At 39.2% G+C, this 21,949-nt stretch overlaps 1 protein-coding gene across 1 annotated transcript; it reads left to right on the top strand.

The window, feature by feature from the left end:
* The first annotated feature begins 2,241 nt into the window (after positions 1-2,241).
* Positions 2,242-16,589, top strand: zgc:113263 (uncharacterized protein LOC503753 homolog). The gene is made up of 24 exons (XM_054624666.1): positions 2,242-2,525; positions 3,912-4,114; positions 4,477-4,581; positions 4,743-4,838; positions 5,005-5,115; positions 6,346-6,469; positions 6,797-7,268; positions 8,097-8,164; positions 8,257-8,503; positions 8,642-8,820; positions 9,409-9,631; positions 9,728-9,876; positions 10,431-10,522; positions 10,958-11,115; positions 11,204-11,349; positions 12,074-12,326; positions 12,424-12,539; positions 12,629-12,857; positions 12,946-13,085; positions 13,218-13,467; positions 14,140-14,258; positions 14,620-14,872; positions 15,052-15,158; positions 15,734-16,589. Exons 1-24 carry the CDS (start codon positions 2,486-2,488, stop codon positions 15,745-15,747), a joined length of 3,894 nt encoding a protein of 1,297 aa, XP_054480641.1. The 5' UTR covers positions 2,242-2,485; the 3' UTR covers positions 15,748-16,589.
* The last annotated feature ends 5,360 nt before the right edge of the window (positions 16,590-21,949 follow it).

Raw genomic sequence — 21,949 nt, 5'->3', positions numbered from 1 at the left:
TTATTATTTGATTTACTTAACACAATTTTCTGACACCTTGATCATTTATTGAAGGAAATTCCCTTTGTTCTATTCTTTACCAGTGTATTTCTAATAACCATTATTTTCTCAATTATTCAATAAATTGTTTGAAAATGTACTTCATAGAACCTTAGAGATTTTTGCTTTGTCGACATAACTTTCCAAAACCCAACGATATTTCATTTACAATGAGCAATTAAGTAACAAACCGTCATAGCTGGAAACAGAAATTTTTGGTGTTTTATAATTTACTTGAACTATTATCAAAACAGCCACTTTCATATTATTATTTCTTGTCCACATAACATTGCAAGAACTTCCATACAGATGAAATGTTGTTTCAGGCTGTTATAATTTAAGAATGATGGGCAGCTGGAGTTCAACATTTGTTTTATTATGAAGACAAATAATTCAATCCAAAGATAATTAATTTATCAAATGCATGCAGTATCATTGTCTTTGATTTTATAATAGAGACACGATTAATGGGTAGTTTCTGTTCCACACTCCGAAGCAGCAGGTGGCGGTAATGTGCAAAATGAGCTTGTTGCCCATCCTGTATACTCCTGTCCGTGTTTATTCCGGGGGGAGCAATGTTACAACGACCCAAACTCATCTCTGAATTTAACAGAGATGAGAGCTTGAAAGAACGTTTTATTCCACAATACTTCATATACAACATCCCCAAATGCTTTTATCTGGAGTTCATTGGGGCAGGGAACTAAAGCTAAAGTTTTAGGCAAATAATCAAAAGTCCTTAGTTAGCACTTCCGGTTCCTTGTTTTCAAAATAAGAGGTCTCATTTTGATGACTTGAAGATAATGAGCAAGGAATTGAATATCTTTTTTTTTATTTTTTATCACATAACAACCTTATATATGTACATATATATGTATACAAACACAGACATAGATGGGTGAAATTAGCAAGACAGGTGCTGAGGTAAACCTATTTATCTTCAAATAAATTGCATTCTCTTTAAACGAATGATCTGGATGTCATTTCAAATGAGAGTGATTATTTAATTTAGTCCTATAACAACACATTGAAAAGGAACATTCTGCATACCCAGTAGTTTTACTTTTAATACTTAAAGTACGTAATGCTGGGTATACCTCTGTACTGAAACAGAAGTACTTAAGTTAAATTAAACAGTGCTCCTTGTCACATATTCTATAAATCTAATAATCTAAAACACCATTCTTGCCATTTCAGCTAGAGAAAGGTTTTAGAGATTGTTTTATAGTAAAAGTCTGCAGACAGGGCTGAGCAGGAAGGCTTTAATGGACCTCACTAATGGGAAGGAAGTTCTCCAGAGTCCTGGCTGATCCTGCAGATGTGTCCTTATCATATTTTGCTCCATGGTTAGACTCACATCCTGCCCCGGGTGCTCTTCGTGTGAGCGAGAGGGGGTAAAAGTTCAGTACGCAGCACAACAACTCAATTTATTAAAGAAAAGATTGCAAAGATACATACAGCAAACAGATGACTGTCGATTCATACACACATAAATATATACATACAGTGGTGGAAAGCAATAAAGTACATTAACTCAAATAATGAACTCAACTGAAGTATTTTTATTTTGTGCTGCTTTAAACTTGAATGCTTTTACTACATTTGTTTGACTCGTCTAGTTTTTGGTTACTTTGCATATTAACCCTTTCATGCATAGAGGTCACTACAGTGGACAGCTATTCAAATGTTGTTTTCTTGTATATGCATGGGTTTTGATGGCTTAGTTGCACATCAGCCACTACAATAGCGCTCACTGTAGTGGCTGATGTGCAACTATGCCATCAAAACCCATGCATATACAAGAAAACAACATTTGAATAGCTGTCCACTGTAGTGACCTCTATGCATGAAAGGGTTAAGTATTTTTATTTTGTGCTGCTTTAACCATGCATGCTTTTACTACATTTGTCTGACTGGTCTAGTTTTTTAGTTTCTTTGCATATTAAGATTTAAAAGAGCTGTTTGTGTAAAAGTACAATTTTGAATGCAGCACCCCTTACATATAATGCAGTGTTATTACACGCATACTTCAGTATTATAGTGCATATTTCTATAAAAATGAACATCCACAGCAGACCTTTGATAAATGGAAAGACAATGGCGCCATCTAGTCTGGAAATCTGAATTGCCTGGTTGATCCGGTCTTCGTCAGCCAACCAGGAAAGAGGGCTTGCCGTGATCTGGACTGAGGCGGATGAGACCAGAAACCTTTGTTCTGTATCTCCTCCTGAAGCGAGATTTAAAAAAAACAAGAGCCTGTCAGTGCTTCCTGCAAAAACTGCACTCGCGTTTTTGTGGGTTGGCGATCGCTGATGGATGTTTTAAAGATCATAAAATAGCACAATTCATTTATTAGGCGGTCTGATATTTTTTTGTTCCTGATCGCTACAACCCGAAGTGGGGGGACATCTGCACGTTTTTCTTTTTTTTTCCTGTCAGCTCTTAAATGGAAATAAAAAGGGGAACTGAAAGTGGAACCAGTCGAGGTGCGTGTAATGAAAAAACATCCCGTTTTTTTATAATGATCCCAGATCTGTGTGTGTGTGTGTGTGTGTGTGTGTGTGTGTGTGTGTGTGTGTGTGTGTGTGTGTGTGTGTGTGTTATCAATGAGTTTACAGTGACCTTACATCCACTGCTTATGTTCTGTTAGATATCTCTGCAGTGTTTCTATCCCAAGTGCTGATTTATTTCCATCCCTCCATCAGAGGCTCAATGATCTGCTGGAATAGTTTGCTTTTAATATGGATCTGCACCTTTATTATAGTTCTTTTTTTGAAATGCAATAGGCTGCTCGGTTCAGGCGTTCAACAAGATGTGAGTTTGTTTTGAATCTGATGGATGCTGTTGTCAGTGCACCTGAGAGCAGCACTGTCATGTCATTATTTCAGATGGCACTTTGCCACAATAAACCAAGTTCACTTATGCATATAGTGTGCCCATGGCCAGTATGTAATGTGTAGTTGTTGACAAAAATATCCGTTGAAGTGCAGATTAATTATATGTGCTGTTGTAAGTAAACTGCAACTGTTGTTTTGACTGTTATGAAGTGGACTTTGGATCACTTGTCCAAACAACTAAAACAAAATATACAACAGCCTGCCTCTTACCAGAGAGATTGTGGTCTAGCAGGTCAATGTTTGAACAGCTACTGTGTGTATACTACAGCAGATATTGTTAATGGAACTGTTTCCTTCTGCCGCAGCATAATCATCATGAAAATCCAGTACTGCATGTTAGAGAAGCTACATTATGTAGCCATCATCCCTAAATGTGAACCATTAAATACATATTTCGTTTAAGTATGTTGCATTGAGATATTTCCCTTTCACAAGTAGGAGTAAGCAATCCTGATAGAATCCTCTATTACAGTTTATGCCATTTTATTTTGTGATATTATAATCAAATTTGGTCATGTCTGTTTTTTTGCCTGTCCCAGATAAAAGCACTCTGTCACACTGACGGACAAGTTATATACAAAACAAATATTTCCAATTTTTCAAAGAAAACAACAAGTGTGGCCAAGTTGTATTGTCAATAATCAAATTGCCCTACCCTATTGACATGTTTCCTAAACTAATTAAGAAAAGAGCTCTGATAAGGAATATGAACCATAAATCAAATGCAGTCAATTGAGACCTGTGCAGGTGTTTCATGTTACCTGGTTATTATTGGGTTACCTGCCTTGGGTTGTTTACTCCTGCTCCTGTTTCTTATCAGGTTATGGGTAATTTGAAACACTCACTGTGGCTTGTTAATGCACATTAATCCTCTTTAGATAATAACAGGCTGTATCAAAATAACTTAATTGTCAGTTACATGAAATGTTGACACTTCCTTGGTTTTCACTTTTACTCCTCTTCCTCCCCCCTCAGGTAATGATCTTCCAGTCCAACATCTACGTCTCTTGGCCCCGCCCTTGCAGCTGTTGTCAGCCGCAGTGTGGCAAGTAGTGCAGCAGGGACTTGTGGACCACTACGGGATGCTGGAGGAGTTTGTTACCATGGTGACGGAACTGGTCCCAGAGCTGATGAGCTATAGTCAGAGGGCTCAGCTCATCCTGGGACTCAGGGCCAGGGTCAGTAATACAGTCACTTTTTATCACACTGAGGTGACATTTGTAATTATTTTAGGTATTTGTCTACAGACATGTTTAAGAGGACTATTTCAAATGTATAAACAGTCTTATTAAATAGATGATGAGTGATGTGATTATAGTATCGCCCATATATCTGTATTTATTTCATATATTCTCCTCTAAATCAGGTGGGCAGAGCAGCAACAGGTCCAACACTGAAAATGAATTCAAACATCATTTATAATGTACAACACAGAAAATAGAGAAAAGATAAAAGAACAGTTCTACAGTAGTTGTAGTCCAGTGTTACACCAGGAGGTTTATAAACCAGGACTGTTGTTTATGTGTGTGTGCACATCCAGCTGGTTCTGGACATGTGTCGAGGTGAGCACCCAGTGGACATGCAGACTATTCAGCCACATCTGGACAGAATTAAAGCTCCCGTCAGCACGGCCAAGGATCACCATGTGAGTAAACTGTCGTTGTCAAACCTAAAGCTGTTTTCTTTCTGGTGGGGAAGTTAAGTGGGTCAGTTATGACTGCTGAGTCTCACGACTGTTGGGAACAGTAGTTTTCTTTTTGTTTTGAGTTATAAAAGTGTGTATGTGTGTATGTGTGTGTATAACAGGTAACCATAAACCAGGTGGAGGAATCGGAGGTGAACTTTGTGGAGTTGGTGCATTCATTACTGGAGGATCCCTCGGAAAGAAAATATTTTTTTGAAGTGAGACAACACTCGCACCATGTTGCGTTGTTTTACTTCATTTTTGCCTAATTTTCCTGATCCTATTTCCATTTTTTCTTGTACACAATACACTAACTCAATGCAACTCTCTCTCTCTCTCTCTTCTCTCTCTCTAAATCTGTCTGTCTGTCTTTCTCATTTGCAGGAAATATTCCCTGTGTATTTTGGGCCAAAGTATGATGCAGCACTTGAGATGCTGGTGTGGGAGTTCATATCAAGACTGGAGGAGCTGCTGCCAGCTCCAGACTTCACACAGGTGCCATGTTTCTTTTGAACTCTAGCTTGTCACATATTATCATTATCTAATTCCCTGATAATGATAATCTACCTTGAGTTATTTGTGTTACACTTTTCTTAACTTAAACCAGCTTGTGATAATTCAAATGTCTTGGTTGGTCTTATGCCCTATTGGCGTGGGACTAATATAACCTGAGGACCTCTAGTAATTTGTAAAAAAAAAAAAAATGCAGAAGTCGTCTGTGATTTTAATCGTGTGTGAATCTGCCATGTCCTTTATTTGTCACGTAAAAATGACACTGCAAATTACCATATCATATTCCTTCAAATGCAGATGTCATCTGTTATATTAATCTTGTGGGAATAAATATATCGTTATTTATGTGTTTGAATGTCACCAACATATCTGATGAACTCATGTCTGAATTTGCATGACATATACTGTCTACATTTAGACTCAAAAGCTTAAAACTGATATAAGTGGCCCTATGACCTTACTCTATTGCTTCTATTAAGGCCTTTCTTCAGCCTCACTGATGCTGACATTCATGCTTATGTAACAGGTCTACCATTATATCCCTATTTTGTTACCTGCCCTCTGCAGTGTTGATGTGAGGCTACCTGGGGATATTGCCAGGCCCCGTGGGAGGTCTGCACTACTTATTTTGCCTCTGCCTTTTTCTTCCTCCATCATAATACACCGAATGCAACACAGAGAATTGTATAGACGGGAAATGGCTCTGGCATTATTCCAAACTGAACCACACATTCTTTTCAGACTGAGTGTGGCATACAGACTACAGTGCAGGGGCTCATCTGTCTGCAACACTGACCCAGAGACAGATATAGAGAGGGGTTAACTGGATACAGGTGCAACACAGTGTCCCAGGGGACTGCTTCCTTCTTCTGCTCTGCTGTACCAAGCAGTGGCAGAGTAGCAATGTAACGAAGTCTGAGTAGTAACTGTAACATACTATAAAATAAGAAAAAGGTTCATTAGGCTATCACGCTAATTATTTTTTATTTGGGTCAGCAAGGCAGCATCAGGTTCAAATGTGACACTGCTCATGTTCCTGGCGGTAACTCAAGCTTCTAGAAACACAAAATGATGTATGTTTGTCAAGAAAAATACACAACACTTCATAATACTGATTCAATTTTTTATTTGAACTCCCCGTGAGTCATTTGGCAGTATAAAAAAGAATGAGTGCAGGATTACTGAAGATAGTAACTTGATCTCTGTTCTCAGTTGGCAGCTTTTCTTGGAGACACTCCGTCATTCCTAGACGAATGTCTACGATCCTTTTTTCCGCCAGAGGACATGAAGGGTGTACTTGAACATCACAGAAACCTCGGCCATTTTGAAGAGAAAGGTACTGTGGACTGTAATTGTACAGTCAACACTGAAACAGAAACAAATGTCAATTTGTCATCTGTCAAATCTTTCACCCAGTCCTCATTGTACAAATTCTCAGGATTTAGCATTTTTGTATTGTGTTATTTACTGTAGATTTTTTGTCACGCAGCAGAGAAAACTAATAAAGCTACTTCTGAATTTTGAAAGAGACAGTGAAGATGCACTTTGAACAAACAGTAATTTTTCTCTTTGCATTATGATAGATTTGACAGTTATTCTTGTAAATTAAATAATTATTGAACCAAGCCAGGGTGGAATTAACCTTCATTTTTCTTAATTATAGATCCTAGATTATTACCGATGGATGACTGCATCCTCTCCTCACTGTCTCTGCCTCCTGGGACCAAATCTGTCACAAACACCACCTCATGCTCACCTGCTCTCAAAGATTCAAACCCTTCAGAGCACAAAGGGAATCTCGACGCTCTCTTCGACACAAGCAGCCTGGAGAGGGCGATGAGGAGGAGCTCTGAGACAGTGAGACAAAGACTGGAGGAGACAAGAGACTTGGGCAGCTGGCAGCTGCAGGTTAGAGGCCGGAAACTTTCTCAGGAGAGGAAAGTGCAAGACTCAGTTAGTGCACAACCAAGCGATGAAACCATAGACCTCACTAAGTCTAATGAGACTGCAGACAAGGATTCAGCAGCCAATGACAACAACCAAAGCGTGAGAGGAACGCGGGTTCTCAGGAAGAGGAAGCTGAGCGAAGGCGTGGACATTCCCGCAAAACAGCCTGCGGAGGCGACGGCTTTCTTGTAAGATTTCCAGAAACATTTTGGTCATTTGTTAAACACAAAGACGTGACAGAGGGGTTACTTATTGGTTCAGTGGGCAGGAATCACTTCTGTTTTATTTTCATCACTCGTGGTTCTATTCCGCTTTAACCATTTAGTGGCATGGCTCTAAGGATGGCAATGTCGTCTGTTGGTCCACCGCCTTTGATCTGGTTTGAAATATCTAATCAACCATTTGATGGATTTCTGTGAAATCTAGTACAGATAAATTGGTGTCAATGTTTTCACATTCTGGGAAATATTTCAACATCCCCATGATGGACTGGCACAATATTTTGTACAAATATTCATTGTAGCTAGACAATAACATCCCATTACTTTAGTGAGCCCCTGGCTTTTCATTTAGCCCCATGATGAGGTCAAATTGGTCCAATACGTCTGGGTATGAACAAATACCTGCAAATCTAATGACATTCCCATCAGCCTCAGCTGTAGTTTGTGATTACCGATATTAACAAATCTCAGAATGCCAAAATAAACTATGATGGTGAACATAGTAAACATTAAACCTACCAAACATCAGCATGTTAGCATTGTGCCATTGTGAGCTTGTTAGGTCGCTCATGTTAGCATTTACCTCTGTAGACTCTTAAGTCTTGTTGAATATTTGTTGTGGTTCATGTGTGATACTTCATGTACTTCTTGTCAATTTAATCTTCTGAAAATACTTTATGTGGAACAGTTAATGCTCTCAAAAAAACGTTAGAGAAATCACTTTGATCAGATTTGAAAAATATGTATAAGCCAATCTGTCAGTTTTATCCTATTGTGTTTTTTTCACCTTTACAGGGATTCGTCAGTGGATGATGAGAATTCAGGTGAATCTCCTCTAATCTCAATATGGGGAGAATATACAGGTTTGTGACAGTTTTTTTATTGATCAGTGGTTGCTATCAGTCAGATCCGTCTAAACTCAGGCCTCTGACTAACTCTGCTCGTTACATGTTAGACTCTCAGGAAGGTTCTTTCCCAGTAGTTACGGACACAAAAGTTCCCTGGTCGGATGAGGAGACACTCAATCTGCTCGACATCTGGGGGAAGGACTCAGTGCAGCGGGCTTTAAAGGGCTGCTTGAAAAACCGTCACATATTTACGCAGATCGCTCAGAAGATGGCAGAGAGGGGCTACATGAGAACGGTGGAACAGTGCCAGACCAGGATCAAACGACTTAAGAAATGTTTCCGCAAGAACAACAAGTAGGCGTTAAATGAACTGTCCTCCTTCCTCTCCGCTTGTCTTTCTAACTGTATTTCCCTCCGTAGCTGTAATTTGTAAAACAAAAGATACAAATTTAAGCAAAATGCCTGTCTCCTTTTTCCCTTTTCTAACACCAGAAGGAACTCCAGACTGGAGTATAAATTTTATGAGCAGCTGAAACGGGTACTCGGATCCTCAGCTCCCTCAGCTGTTCCTGAGGTCACCTATGATGTCGAAGAGGTCATCGATGAAGACGAGTCACAAGACGGCGATGAGGACTTGCGGTTTCTCGGCCATACGAGCCGACCGGAAATCGGTACTATATAACTTTTATTACATATTTTATTAAATATGTTATAATTCCCCACTGCATGTATTCATAATTGCTTGTTTTGTCAACCAACAGTGAATATGATCACGAATCATGAATATGATCACTTTATAATCTATAATCAAATCTTTACATTGAAGAAGCTGAAACTAGAGATTGTTTGGTATTTTTACTTGAGAAATAAATAATTTCTGCCAATTGATTTTCTGTCAACAGCTCCAGTTTAGTTTATCTGATTAAAAATTTCAAGTCAAAGCAGGCATTTTGTATTTGTCTGTTATTTTGCCTATGTAAATATATATGTATATTGTTGTACATTTAGGAGGAAAATATTCTCTTGGGTTAAAGTCTAACATTTTATTCATACTTAATTTCAAGTTTTTTTTTTCGAGAATTTGCCACTTCAGCTGGCTCCCTAATTTTTTTATAAAAAAATTTGACCTTCAATGGCCTGATGCTCCAACGTACACATAAGCTTCCCAAAGCACAAACTTAAAAAACATAATATAGGGTTTAAATAAAATGACTCACAGATTATACTGACAAACAATGTGATTCATATTTTTGTTTAAGGAACTAGAAGCGTTCCGTGGACAGACTTTGAGTCGTTGGCCCTCATCAACACGTGGGGGGAAGACAAGATGCAACAGGAGCTGAGAGGGATGCACAGGACCGGACACCTTTTTACGCACATTTCCAACAAGATGTCCGCCCAGGGCTTCTCCCGAACGCCAGAGCAGTGCCAAACAAGGCTGAAGAGGCTGAAATCAAATTTCAGGCAATGCTACCAAAACAAGTATGTATACTTACAGCAAAAAGGAGTGAAAGGAAAAGTTTGTGGTATTTGTTGATTTACAGTTTATATCTGATCTCTTCTTGTCTCTCAATGCAGCATGAAGGGACAGGAGCATGTTGAGTGCAAGTTTTACAACGAACTGGGAAGCATTTTAGTGAAGGACTTCCCGTCAGTGCCACAGCCGGAGGAAATGCCTGGAGAACCTGAAGACAACGACTCACCGCCTTTCTCCCATCAGGATATGGGTAAACTCTAATGTTCTCTACTGACAGCGGGAGGTGAGGGGAGGGAGCTCAGATAACAAGCTGAGGTGTTTTTAGTCACACTACTTCACCCTGCCTGCTACATAATCATTATACCTGATCCCTGTGAACCATTCATTTAGCAATATCTGTACAAACAGAAATATTTATAGAAAACAAAAATGTATTGGTTTCTATTTATATCCACATGTTTTTCTCTTCTTTATTTTTGCAACTTAATTAGAAATCTGAATTAAATTCAAAGCACAAATTATACAGAATGCAATCCATTGTACCTGTACTTTGAGCTTTTACCACATGTACAAGTTGTTCCTGTTTTAATATATGTTGTTTGCTTCAAGGCAAAACATAAGAACAGTAGCAGTCTACGAGCTACAACTATAGAGCAGTGTGGCTAATATAAAACAAAACGGTCAAATATATGATATATGATATATAATGTAATATCAACAAAAGAAGTGATAAAAAATTATAGGGGAATTAACTCAATGAAGTTATTACATTAAGTGTTTCATTTTCTATTTGTGTCTCATCAGAGTCTGCTGTTGGTGTTCAGGAGGACAGGAGGAAAGTCCCCTGGTCGGACAAAGAGACCATCATCCTTCTAGAGATCTGGGGAGACTCACAGGTAGAGGCATAGGTAGAATATCATAATGAATGATGCTTTTAATAATTCTGAGTAATCGGGCTAACTACAAAATCACTTCACTTCATCAATTCCTGAATTATTTAAATTGCTCATATAAAGATTTATATAGTCAGAAATTCAGAGGTCTAACCTTGACCTTAAGCTTTGATCATTTGTAACACTTTTTTTCTTCTGTTCAAAATCAAAGTGAAACTCTTGAGTATCTGTAGCAACAGAGAGCTCCAGGAGCACAAGGACCTACATATCAATGGCTTTCTAGTCTGCGGCCACAAAGGAAATAACACGTTTTTAAAAAATCCTTATGTAAAGCTTCTACGCGCGTTCTATACTCATCAGTCTGATTGTTAGAAGTAATTTTAAATATATATTTCTTGTATATTGCCACATTTTGCTAAGAATTTCCCCCACATTTAGGTCCAGCAGAGCATGAGACGCTACCCACACAACGGTCACATTTTCACCGAAATATCAGAGAAGCTCACCGCCAACGGCTACTCCCGCAGTGCAGGGCAGTGCCACACCAGGATCAAACGCCTGAAAGCCAACTACCGGCAGTGTCAGGAAAACCTGAAGTAAGTGCTGAACCTGAAAACTCATTCTGTGTACTGTACTGTTGGCAGGACATCTTTGTGTTAATACATCTGTCTTCACTGTCCGTAGCTCATCGGGGACTGACAGAGTCGACTTTAAATTCTATGATCTGCTGGAACAAATCCTGGACAAGCAGCCGTCAACATCCTCCACTGTGGTAACAGACTCCATCGAAATATCAGAAGAATCCAATTGTGAATCAGTGACCGAAACAGGTAAAAAAAAATAAACCTTCACTCTCTTTCACACACACTGTTTTACACCAGTGTTATGGACATATGTAGTATTTCAAATGTTGTGCAAGTATAAAAGAAGTACTAAAAACTAGTAAAGCATTTTCTACAGAAAATGTGTGTGATTGCTGTTCGCTAACACGCTGATTAGCTTTATTTTAGTCTTGCATTTTGCTCTTATGAGGTTGTTTTTGTGTTTAGAATTTGCAGGGAAGCTACTAGTTGGGTGCTTGGGCCTAACTTAACAATTTTTCATGTGTCATATATAAATTGAATGATGTTTTATATTTTTTGCAGTAATTTGTACAATATAATAATGGTTATAAAATCAATAGGTTTGAATGGAAGTGAGCCCCAAATGCGTTGACAGAGACTAGATAATACAGATATATAATACACTTACAACTTTCATAATTAGCTTCTATATATCTTTGGGTAAAAAACTGCACTTAATGTTATGGCTGAGATATAAATACGGTGGAGGAGAATTTGGCTTCAATACACAAACACAGAACTAATAATAAGTAATTCACTGTCAATGTCATAATGTCTGAACATGTGACAATTACAGGATAATTGTGAATGCTACCATGTTAAAAAACATAAAACATACTTCTTGGCTGAAACAACTGCAGTAACTTGTGAAATAGTGCGTTCGTACCAAAACCGATACAAAAAGTGACAAGTGCTGTGTTTCTGCTGTAAGATGTAGAAAACAGCATGTCAACAGAGAAATCGTCAACTAGCTCGTGGTCTGACGAGGAGACCCTGGCGCTTATGGAGATCTGGGGCGAGGAAGACGTTCAGAAGGCACTGAGGGGTTCTGTGCACAACGGACACGTTTACGCCGACATTTCGGAGAGACTGCGCGACCTCGGCTACTCAAAGACCTCGGAGCAGTGCCGCTGGAAAGTCAAGTCACTGAGGAACAACTTCCGACACTGCTACGACAGAAAGAAGTAAGATCAATCTTTCAGTTTGCCTGTTTTATCTGTTTGCAAGTATAATCCAGTATGACTCTAATGGTTCATATTTACATCTTTTTGTGCCATCTAGATGTGGAAGAAGAGTAGATTACAAATTCTACCACCAGCTGGAAGAAATACTCGGTCAGGAAGCAGTTTCTATCGATGAGTATGATGAAAAGGACGAACAAGCAGACCAAGATCCAGGTACAGTCATCTTCATTCATTCACACAGCAGTACTATGTTGACACAAAATCCAATCAGTCTTTCTAACTGCTGCATCAACCTGAAATAGGTGCAGATGTGAACACAGCGTGGACGGAGCAGGAGACGGTCGCTCTCGTTGAGGTGTGGGCTGCAGACGACGTGCAGCACAGCCTGAAAACCTGCGTCCGCAACGGGCACATATTTGCCGACTTATCAGAGAAAATGATCGCCATGGGATACCCGAGGACGACGGAGCAGTGCCACTCCCGGATCAAAAGGTTGAAGAAGAGTTACAGGCGTTATTGCAACAGCTGGAGGTAAATAAAATTGCTAAGTAAAAGATAAGACCATCGTCTCCACACCAGCAGACTGTTTCCCAGCTTGCTTTTGATTGATGTTTTCCAGAAGCGGAGGACGGCAAACTGTGTTCCGGTACTTCCACCTCCTGGCTCCGGTGCTTGGTGATGACTCTGTATGTCCTGAAGTGGACAGTGCTGCTACTGACGCCACCTTGCAGACCCTTATGGACAAGGAATCTGACATGTGTAGGTTCAACTATGATCAATCAATTTGTGTCACCACACCATTTATGCAATTTTACCCAGCGGTATTGTGCAGATAATATTTACATTTCATAGATTAAAGCCCAATAATAAATCTGTGGTTCCTCCACTTAGACGAGCAGCCCTCGTCCAGCCACCTCCTGGCTGACCAGAGCAGAAAGATGCCCTGGTCCGACCTGGAGACACGCACCCTGCTGGAGATCTGGGGTGAAGACAACGTCCAGCTCACCCTGAAAGGCTGCCTGAAGAACCGCCACGTGTTCGAGTACATCTCCGAGAAGATGGGTGACGGAGGATTCATAAGGACCTCAGAGCAGTGCTACACACGCATCAAACGCCTTAAACATGGCTTCCTCCATGAAAAGTCAGTGATGACAAAGCTATGAATCATTTTCTTTATATTATTTATTTTTTATTTTTGTCTATAGCCAGCATTAAGAGGCAATTTGGTTGTTTAAATGTCAAACTTTAGACAATAGTCTACAAATCATGTCTGCTCTTTGTCAGGCAGTATTCAATAATTATTTTATTACTATAAAAATAGATAGATGGATTCCTTATTGTCCTTTTCCAAGTAAATGTGTTGCCACAGTCTGTAAAGAGCCATACATACATCCATCCATCCATCCATCCATCCATCCATCCATCCATCCATACATACATACATACATACATACATACATACATACATACATACATACATACATACATACATACATACATACATACATACATACATACATACATACATACATTATACACAACATAAGGCATTGAATGGAGTTGAACTTTTTTAGTAAATGAGAACAATTTATTAATATCCTTCAGCTTTACACTGTATCAGTAGTTTCCATCAATTTAAAACAAACTTTGAAAGCATATTCAAATTTTTTGTTTTGACGTGACCACAAGTATTTGAATTTGACCAACTTTCATTGTGTTGTCAGTGTTGTTTAATTGTCTTGAATAATGATCTGGATTTGGTTAGGATTAGCGTTGCCAGCTAAACAAAAACTAACTGTCACTTTCAATTCAGGGAGGATTATAAATTCTTCAATGAGATGAATGAAATCTTCGGGAGGGAGCTGAAAGTGGAGGACTTGGTCACAGACACGTCAGTCACAGATGAGCCAGATGACTGCACTCAAAAGAAAGGTGAAACTTTTCATAAAAACATCAAACTAGCTATAACACATTTATTACAGTAGTAATGACAGCCTGTTTCTCATGTGAGTGGTATGGCAGCAAAAGAGGCAGGCTTCCCTTCATTTATTTAATTTGTGTCGTGAAAAGTTGAATCAAAACAGATTATAAGCCAAAAAACATTAGGTTCAAGACCAAAAACAAAACATACAGTTACAGTTCCGTATATATCGCAGAATTAGTTAAGAAATGTCCACAAAAAGTGTTGCAATTTATTGTGAAGCTTTCTGTGATATCTTCTGTCATTCATGTCATTTTTCTATAAACTGTACGGATTCTTTTGTTTTTCATTCTGTGACATCCACTCTGTTAGCAACCTCAGGTACCCAGTGGACGGCGGACAGCTCGAAGCTGGCCTGGAGCGACGGGGAGACCCAGCTCCTCCTGGACATTTGGGGGAGCGAGGACATCCAGGAGACCTTAAAAGGCTGCACAAAGAACAAGCACATCTTCATCCAGATCTCCGATGCCATGGCGAGCCAGGGCTACCAGCGCACTCCTGAACAGTGTCAGACCAGAATAAAGAGGCTGAGGGCCAATTTCCGACACTTCCTAGAAGGCAGGAAGTAAGTATTGTTGTTCATTGTGGGGGGATGTGGTTAGATCATGCTGCAGGTCCAAACCTTTACATTCTTAATACGGTTTTGTCCCCTAAGCATATTTCCAACCTCATTACATTTGTACACATTCATTTGTGGCATACATTTCTGTCTCCTTATAACAATCTCTCAAATTCTGTTTCCAGAGGAGAGAAACAGGAATGCAAGTTCTTTGACCAGCTGGTGCAGATATTTGGCAGCAAGTATATAATAAACTCTGACCCGCTGGCCGAAGATACAGCTGATGGCGAAGGTAAGAAGCCACATTGCCTCAATGTTGTCCATCTTGTGAGTGTTATGCAATTGCTTGATCAACTGGATAATGCTTCTCATTATAAAAAGTAAGATTCATCAATTATCGCCAGTCTAATTCATGTTTCAAAAGTTAAAAGTCATGTCACGGCTAATTGAGGAGGGTTTCTAATTTTTTTTACTTGTATTTGTACAGCGTCTTGTATACAGAAATGTTGCTTATATTCTGAATTTTGAGTGACAACTTAAACGCTCACTAACACGTTGGTGTTGGTGTTGTTTTTAATCCATACAAATCGTTTGACAATGTCACGCTGGGGATTGACAGGGGGTTTTTGTACAGAATAAACAAATGAGACATAACATGTTCATTAGTGAGCTACAGAGGTGCTGGGAGGTTGGCAAGCTGTTTCCCCTGTTTTTATTCTAAGACAACTTGCTACATAGTCAACATAAAAACCTGAGAGATTGATCTTCTCATCTAATTCTCAACAATAAACCCATAAACTGTATTTCTCAAAATGTCATTGCTTATAAGTCGTAATCAAAATGTTATATCTAAAATGTACTTGGCAGATCTAGAGACCTGAAACTGTCCGTCATCGTAGAGTCAAATCACAAGGACACAGCAGCTGCAGGATGACTGAAGAACATCCAGAAGGGAACAAACACGGAAGGACACTGAAGCAGAAACTGTTACATTAACAGCTGTGGTGTGCAGTTGTTTACAGATGACGTTTGCCTCTGTACGTACTTCAAATACTTTTACATTCTTTATACACACAGACTGTTGGTGTCTGTCTGTCTGTCTGTCTGTCTGTCTGTCTGTGTGTGTGTGTGTGTGTGTGTGTGTGTGTGTGTGTGTGTGTGTGTGTGTGTGTGTGTGTGTGTGTGTGTGTGTGTGTGCGCGCGTGTGTGTGTGTGTGCGTCCCTCCTACTGTGTGTCTTTGTATCATTTACAATAGAGCCATGAAACTAAAAACCAGGAAGCTCAGGGCTCGAGGGACAATAATGTATTTCTGATTTTGATGTAGTGTGAGTCAAAGAAAATGCAGTTTTAGCTAGTATTTATTTATTTTGTACTTGGAACTAAAAGTGAGTGAATCAAAGCACAAGCAAAAAGAAATATACGCAGAGCCTCTTTTACTGTAACCACAGCGTACATTTGCTTTTTGGTCTTAATTTAGGTTTCACTTGTTAACTTTCTGTCTTTGCACTTGTTTACAATGTCTGAATCTGAGTGATGAAAGTTGAATTCATGAAGCTAATTCTTATTTTTTACACAGTATGAGTTGATTTTTTTCCAGAATTGTATTTATTTAAATTATTGTTTACGCATGTATTTCCAAAGTTTTACAATTTACTTAACATATGTTACGCTTCAAATCTTATTGAATTGCATTTTTTTCACAAACATGTCAAGGTTTTATCACACCCATTAAAAGAAACTTGAAATGTTTGATTGAGGATTTATTTACATGAATTGTTGTGTGTTCTTTTGCGTGACAAGTTCAGCTAAGAGTGTTAGAGATTATTCACAAGCGACCTGTTTTACATTGTCATTTGATTAATGTCATTATAAAATGATCTATTATAACCGCTTTAAGGACGCAAATTCTTAAAATGAAATGTCAATTCTGTAAAAAATGCACAGAAAGCGTGTTTTGTCTTAGATTGTGTGAACTTCATCGCTGTGGGCTAATAACATAATCTATCTCTCCCACCCACACAGACTCTCATGACAATGTACTGCTTTTACTGCAGTCAACCAGAGCTTCCTGCTCTGATTATATTAGATTATTTGTACAATGATGGATATCAGAGGGGGATTGCTAGGCAACGTCTTCTAAACACGCTAAGGTTTCCCGCCACAAGGCCATTAGTTTGACATAGTGTTATATTGTTGAGACATGAAAAAATCTCCCACACTGTAACCATAGCCACACTTATAGTGTATCGGTCACTGAGGCAGAAATGTACAAGCTTTCATTTCATGTACGATGTTATGATCTACAAGTTTGTCAAACACAGAGCGGCAGGGCTGAGCTGGAAAACAAGGGAGTCTCATTAGGGATGGCAGCTCCTGTCGTTCTGTCCACCGCTATAGTATAAGACAATTGCCATTTTGACCAGACATTCGTGTTCCCCTGAGGATGAATCATAGAGTGACTTTGTTGGTGATCACCTTACTTTTCCTCATCTCCTAACATGACATTTTGAGAGACGAGTTTTACAGGCATAATGTAACAAACCAATGTATTGTAAAAATTCAGATTTTGAACTGATGGCACTAGAAGATAAAAAAATCCGGTGATCAAAGTTTTGTGTTCTCCCAAAGACACACAGACAGTCCTATCCCTATAGCCACAAAGCTAGCAATTTACACATAGTATAAGTGCTTTAATTAGCAGTTTATTATTTAAAGGAACAGTGTATTTAGGGGGATCTATTGGCAGAAATGGATTATTATGTTGATAAATATGTTGTTGTTTTTTTATTGTATAATCTCCTGAAATTAATTGTCACAGTGTTTGTGTTGTCTCAGTATGGGTCGTTTATATCCTCTTCACGGAGCCAGCTGCCATACCGTAGCCCAGAGCAAACAAACCAAACAATGGCTCTGAAAAGGTCCATTTGCGTTTTTTGATGAAAGTAACCATGATGCACCACTATGTTTCTAAAGTAGCCGAGAACCAACAAACCAAATACTGTCTCTAGGCAGGGCCTTTTGCATTTTTATATTATCATAAAAAGAGGCCATCGAGACTCTTCGGTAAAAGAAACTGGAAACAAACAACAGCATGGACATGGAGTTCATCAGTTAAGTTTTAAACATGAAAATAGAAAAAAATGATTTGATGAATCTGTATTGTGTATAGCAGGTGTGTACATTTGTTCAGGTAATGCATATTTGATATATATACAATACATAAAATGATTAAGTGAGAAAGTTTAATGATTTATTAGTTCATATAATTTTCTTATTCTTCTTTGGTTTGCCCCCTCTGCCGGTTTGATGTACTCTTTCCTCTCAAAAATAGGCGGCAACACACATGGCAGTCTGTACAGATTCCCAGTCTTTGGCCTCGAGTGCTTGATTTGAGTGGTTTTAATATCAGGCAGCTTGTAGAGGTGGTTCAGCTCTGTGGTTGGCCTGAGGACGACAGTGTCAGGTTTGTGTCCGACTGACCAGGGGCTGCTGGACCTGGACTGTGCTCTGTTTTCAATCCGTGGCAGATGTAGAGGTTTCAGTAGGTCTCGTCTCAGCGGTCTGCACTCCTTGTTTTTGCAGTCTTATTTGATATAAGAATTAAAGACGCATAAGTGAGTAAAACTCAAGATTGACTGAGTATTAAAGTATTAATTACTGCAAGTTATCTGTTTCAAGTTGTACTTTAGCTGTTTAAACTACCATACTGTGGCTCTGGTAGGCTAATTATTCTATGAATGTTTTTGATTTTGCAAAAGATAACTACAATGAATGTTTCAACAAAACAATTATCTAAGTAATTAAGTACAATTCTGATTGTCAAATGTAGATACAAAACTATGAGCAAAAGCTACTTAATTTCAGTGGTTTACTTGTAACGCTTCAGTTTGCACCCCCGGTGTTGGCCGAAGAGCACAAGACAATCTACAGGCTAGATTGTGTCCCTCTGGTAAAATGTGTAAAGTCAAGGCTAAGTTATTTGGAATGATTTATGATCAAACAGCTCTTCTAAACAGATCTCACCTGCAGGTAACATGGGCAGTCCCCCAAAACCACGTCTGTCCTGCTGTGGATGCCGCGAGTCCAACCAGAGGCTGGAGGCTGAGGATCGTTTGCTCGACTGCTGGACCTGCTGCTGGGCAACAGCTCTAACAGGTAATGGGGGAAGATGGGTGGAAAGCAGTTTGCCACTACCTGCATTCTGAATTGTTATACAGCAGAAATAAAAGAAGAAGGGGAACGTCAGGGGGAGAGACAACTTGCTTTAACTCTTCTCTACTACTAGTTATTAATAGTAATGATAAACACAATAATATTAGAAATCATCCAAATGCAAAAACTATAATTAGGATTAACCATTTTGTTGCCTGTGTGTCGTTTCATCAGCTGGCCATTGCCAATTTGTGGCAGGGTGCATCCGTGTACAACACACTTGGACTTCCGTGATGTCAAGAAGAAATGGACATCTGCATGAAACTGGTATATGTCACAAAATAAATATAAATCAGAGTGAGTTTTGATAAATGAAAACAAGGGAGCAACAGTGTTGATGGTAATATGTACCAACCCTTTGGTTCCCATTCATTCTTTCCTCTCTCCTCTCATGTTTTTCCTTGATGTTTGGCAGCCACCTTGTTAGAAAGTTCAAGGAGGTTAAAACGTGTAACTGTACTATTGAAGGATCAGGACCTTGTAGATTAATCACTGAGTTTCTTACCTTTGCTTCTGGTCGCTCATGGTTTCAGTCTGACAATACAGTGATCTGAAATAGATGAGGTAAATGTCTCTCACAAAAATACGATGATCAGTATGCAGTTTGCAGATATGATGCTTCTGGTTGTTGTGAATGTGGACTAATGAACTGTGAAACATGGAACACATGGACCAACAGCTGTGCATTATATGACAACACAGTTCTACCTGTACATTCCATTCGTACATTCTATTCGAACATTCCATTTGTACACTCCAATATAAATACAATTCGCTGTGAAAATAATCAATTAATCATGATTAATTAGATATATCCTATCATTACAAGAGGTTAAATAAATAAAAATTATGACGATGACATTTTCTATATTTCAAAGTTATTATAATTATTATTCAAAGGATTTCATTCTTACAGTTACAGTGTATTATTATGTCTCTTCTCGTCACAGTATCATTATCAGTAAAACCATATTAGCAGGAGAGAATCAGAAATGTTTGTAAATGTTTTTGTATTTCACTGAACCAACTGATTTTCACGTCAGTGCCCTCACCTTTTCCAAATTGAAACATCATCTGTTAGTAACGTTTGCACTGCAACTCTCAACTGCTGCCCACTGGGTGGCGCCAGTAGATAATAGGTACTCTACTGTGACTGGACTTGCCTCAAAACAGTATATCAGAACTGTATGTCAGGTACTGCTGTCCATTTACAATATTGTGTCAGTATCCAAACTGAAAATCTTTGTACCAGTGTCACTGACATAAACACACTCCATGTAACACACACATGCAGTATAGACAGGGACAAACACATGCAGCTCTCAGAGAGCTAGGACAGTAATTACGTGTCTAAATCTGACAGAGCGTCCAACCGCCAATGTCTGGCCGCCTGCCAGTGTGTGTGTGTGTGTGTGTGTGTGTGTGTGTGTGTGTGTGTGTGTGTGTGTGTGTGTGTGTGTGTGTGTGTGTGTGTGTGTGTGTGTGTGTGTGTGTGTGTGTGTTGTGTGTGTGTGTGTGTGTGTTTTTATGTGCCTGTGCCTGTGTGTGTAACATTGGTGAAGACAGAGACAGGCTGGCTGGAATCTTTTGAGGGAAGGGTTATACTGAGGGTGTTGCTGCACTCAAGAACACACACGCACACACACACCACACACAAACACACAAACACACACACACACACACACACACACACACACACACACACACACACACATACATACACACAAACACACATACAAGAAGGCCAACAGTGCCACATCACCCACCTCACCCTCACACACTGTTTCTACACTCATATCACAATATAATATATATATATATAATGTGTTGCAATCAGATGTAGAAACCACAATGAATTGTCCTTAAGTAGACAATTCATTCAGGTATTTCTGCTTTACTTGAGTATTTCAAATTTACTTCTACTTCACAAATTTTTGGAGGGAAAGTTTGTATTTTTAGACCTAACAGCATCTGTTACTTCTATGTGAGGCATCTCAATAAATCTTCCACTAACGCTTTCAGTGATTCAGAACTAGACCTGACATCTGCACTTTCTGGGCCTACACATTGAAACATTTCCCAGTTTCCTCTTCTCCTTTCTTTCTGTGTTTTTCCATCAGACATCTCCTGACACAGATAGGTGACAAATTAAAGGAAAAAAACAGCACAAAGTGTCTTTATGAGATGTTGTTCCAGCACAAAATAAGTTATCCAAGGCTCTAGAGCTCTACTTTCCAGCTTCTTTCTTCATTTGGTGTTTAGTTTTACAATTCACCCCAAAATAGCTGTTCAGTTAGATTCATCATTTCTATACTCATCAAACTATTCAGTGACCCTTTGTGCCCTGTGGATGGGGACTGTCATTATGGGACAAATCACTAGTCACATAGCATGATAGGATGTTAAAGTCACATGTACGGAGGCGTCATGGGTAATGGTCCACCTCTCTTTTATTTATGTTCTTATTTGTGACCTTATATATGAGTGAATTCAGAAGCCTACAACAGAGGGGGGCATGGCGGGGTTGTGTAACTTGCAACTGAGTCATTCCTCCCTGAGGGCAGACATTTTCACCCTGCTTCATTACTGCAACAGGCAGGCTCACGTTCTCTCTCTCTCGTTTTGTGTGTGTGTGTGTGTGTGTGTGTGTGTGTGTGTGTGTGTGTGTGTGTGTGTGTGTGGGTCAGACATTCTCATCCTGCTATGTCCTCAAACATGCAGCTTCATGCTCTGCCCTCCACTGCTGGCACACGTGTGAAGGACAGAACATAAGGGAGAGAGGAAGGAGGGAGTTTATCGTTTAGAAGTGGTTCAGAAGTCAAAGAACACACATCATGAAGCAGAAAGATAGAATGTGTGTGTGTGTGTGT

This window comes from Anoplopoma fimbria, chromosome 23, assembly GCF_027596085.1.
Source record: "Anoplopoma fimbria isolate UVic2021 breed Golden Eagle Sablefish chromosome 23, Afim_UVic_2022, whole genome shotgun sequence".
NCBI lineage: Eukaryota > Metazoa > Chordata > Actinopteri > Perciformes > Anoplopomatidae > Anoplopoma > Anoplopoma fimbria.
The sequence above is the reverse complement of the archived record's forward strand: the minus strand, read 5'-3'. Positions and strand labels throughout refer to the sequence as shown.

Coding starts and splice junctions, on each gene's coding strand:
- zgc:113263 (XM_054624666.1), top strand. CDS start 2,486: ATGGAAATAAAAAGGGGAACTGAAAGTGGAACCAGTCGAG. Junction 13,086..13,217: donor GGACAAGGAATCTGACATGT/GTAGGTTCAACT, acceptor TCCTCCACTTAG/ACGAGCAGCCCTCGTCCAGC. Junction 13,468..14,139: donor CATGGCTTCCTCCATGAAAA/GTCAGTGATGAC, acceptor CTTTCAATTCAG/GGAGGATTATAAATTCTTCA.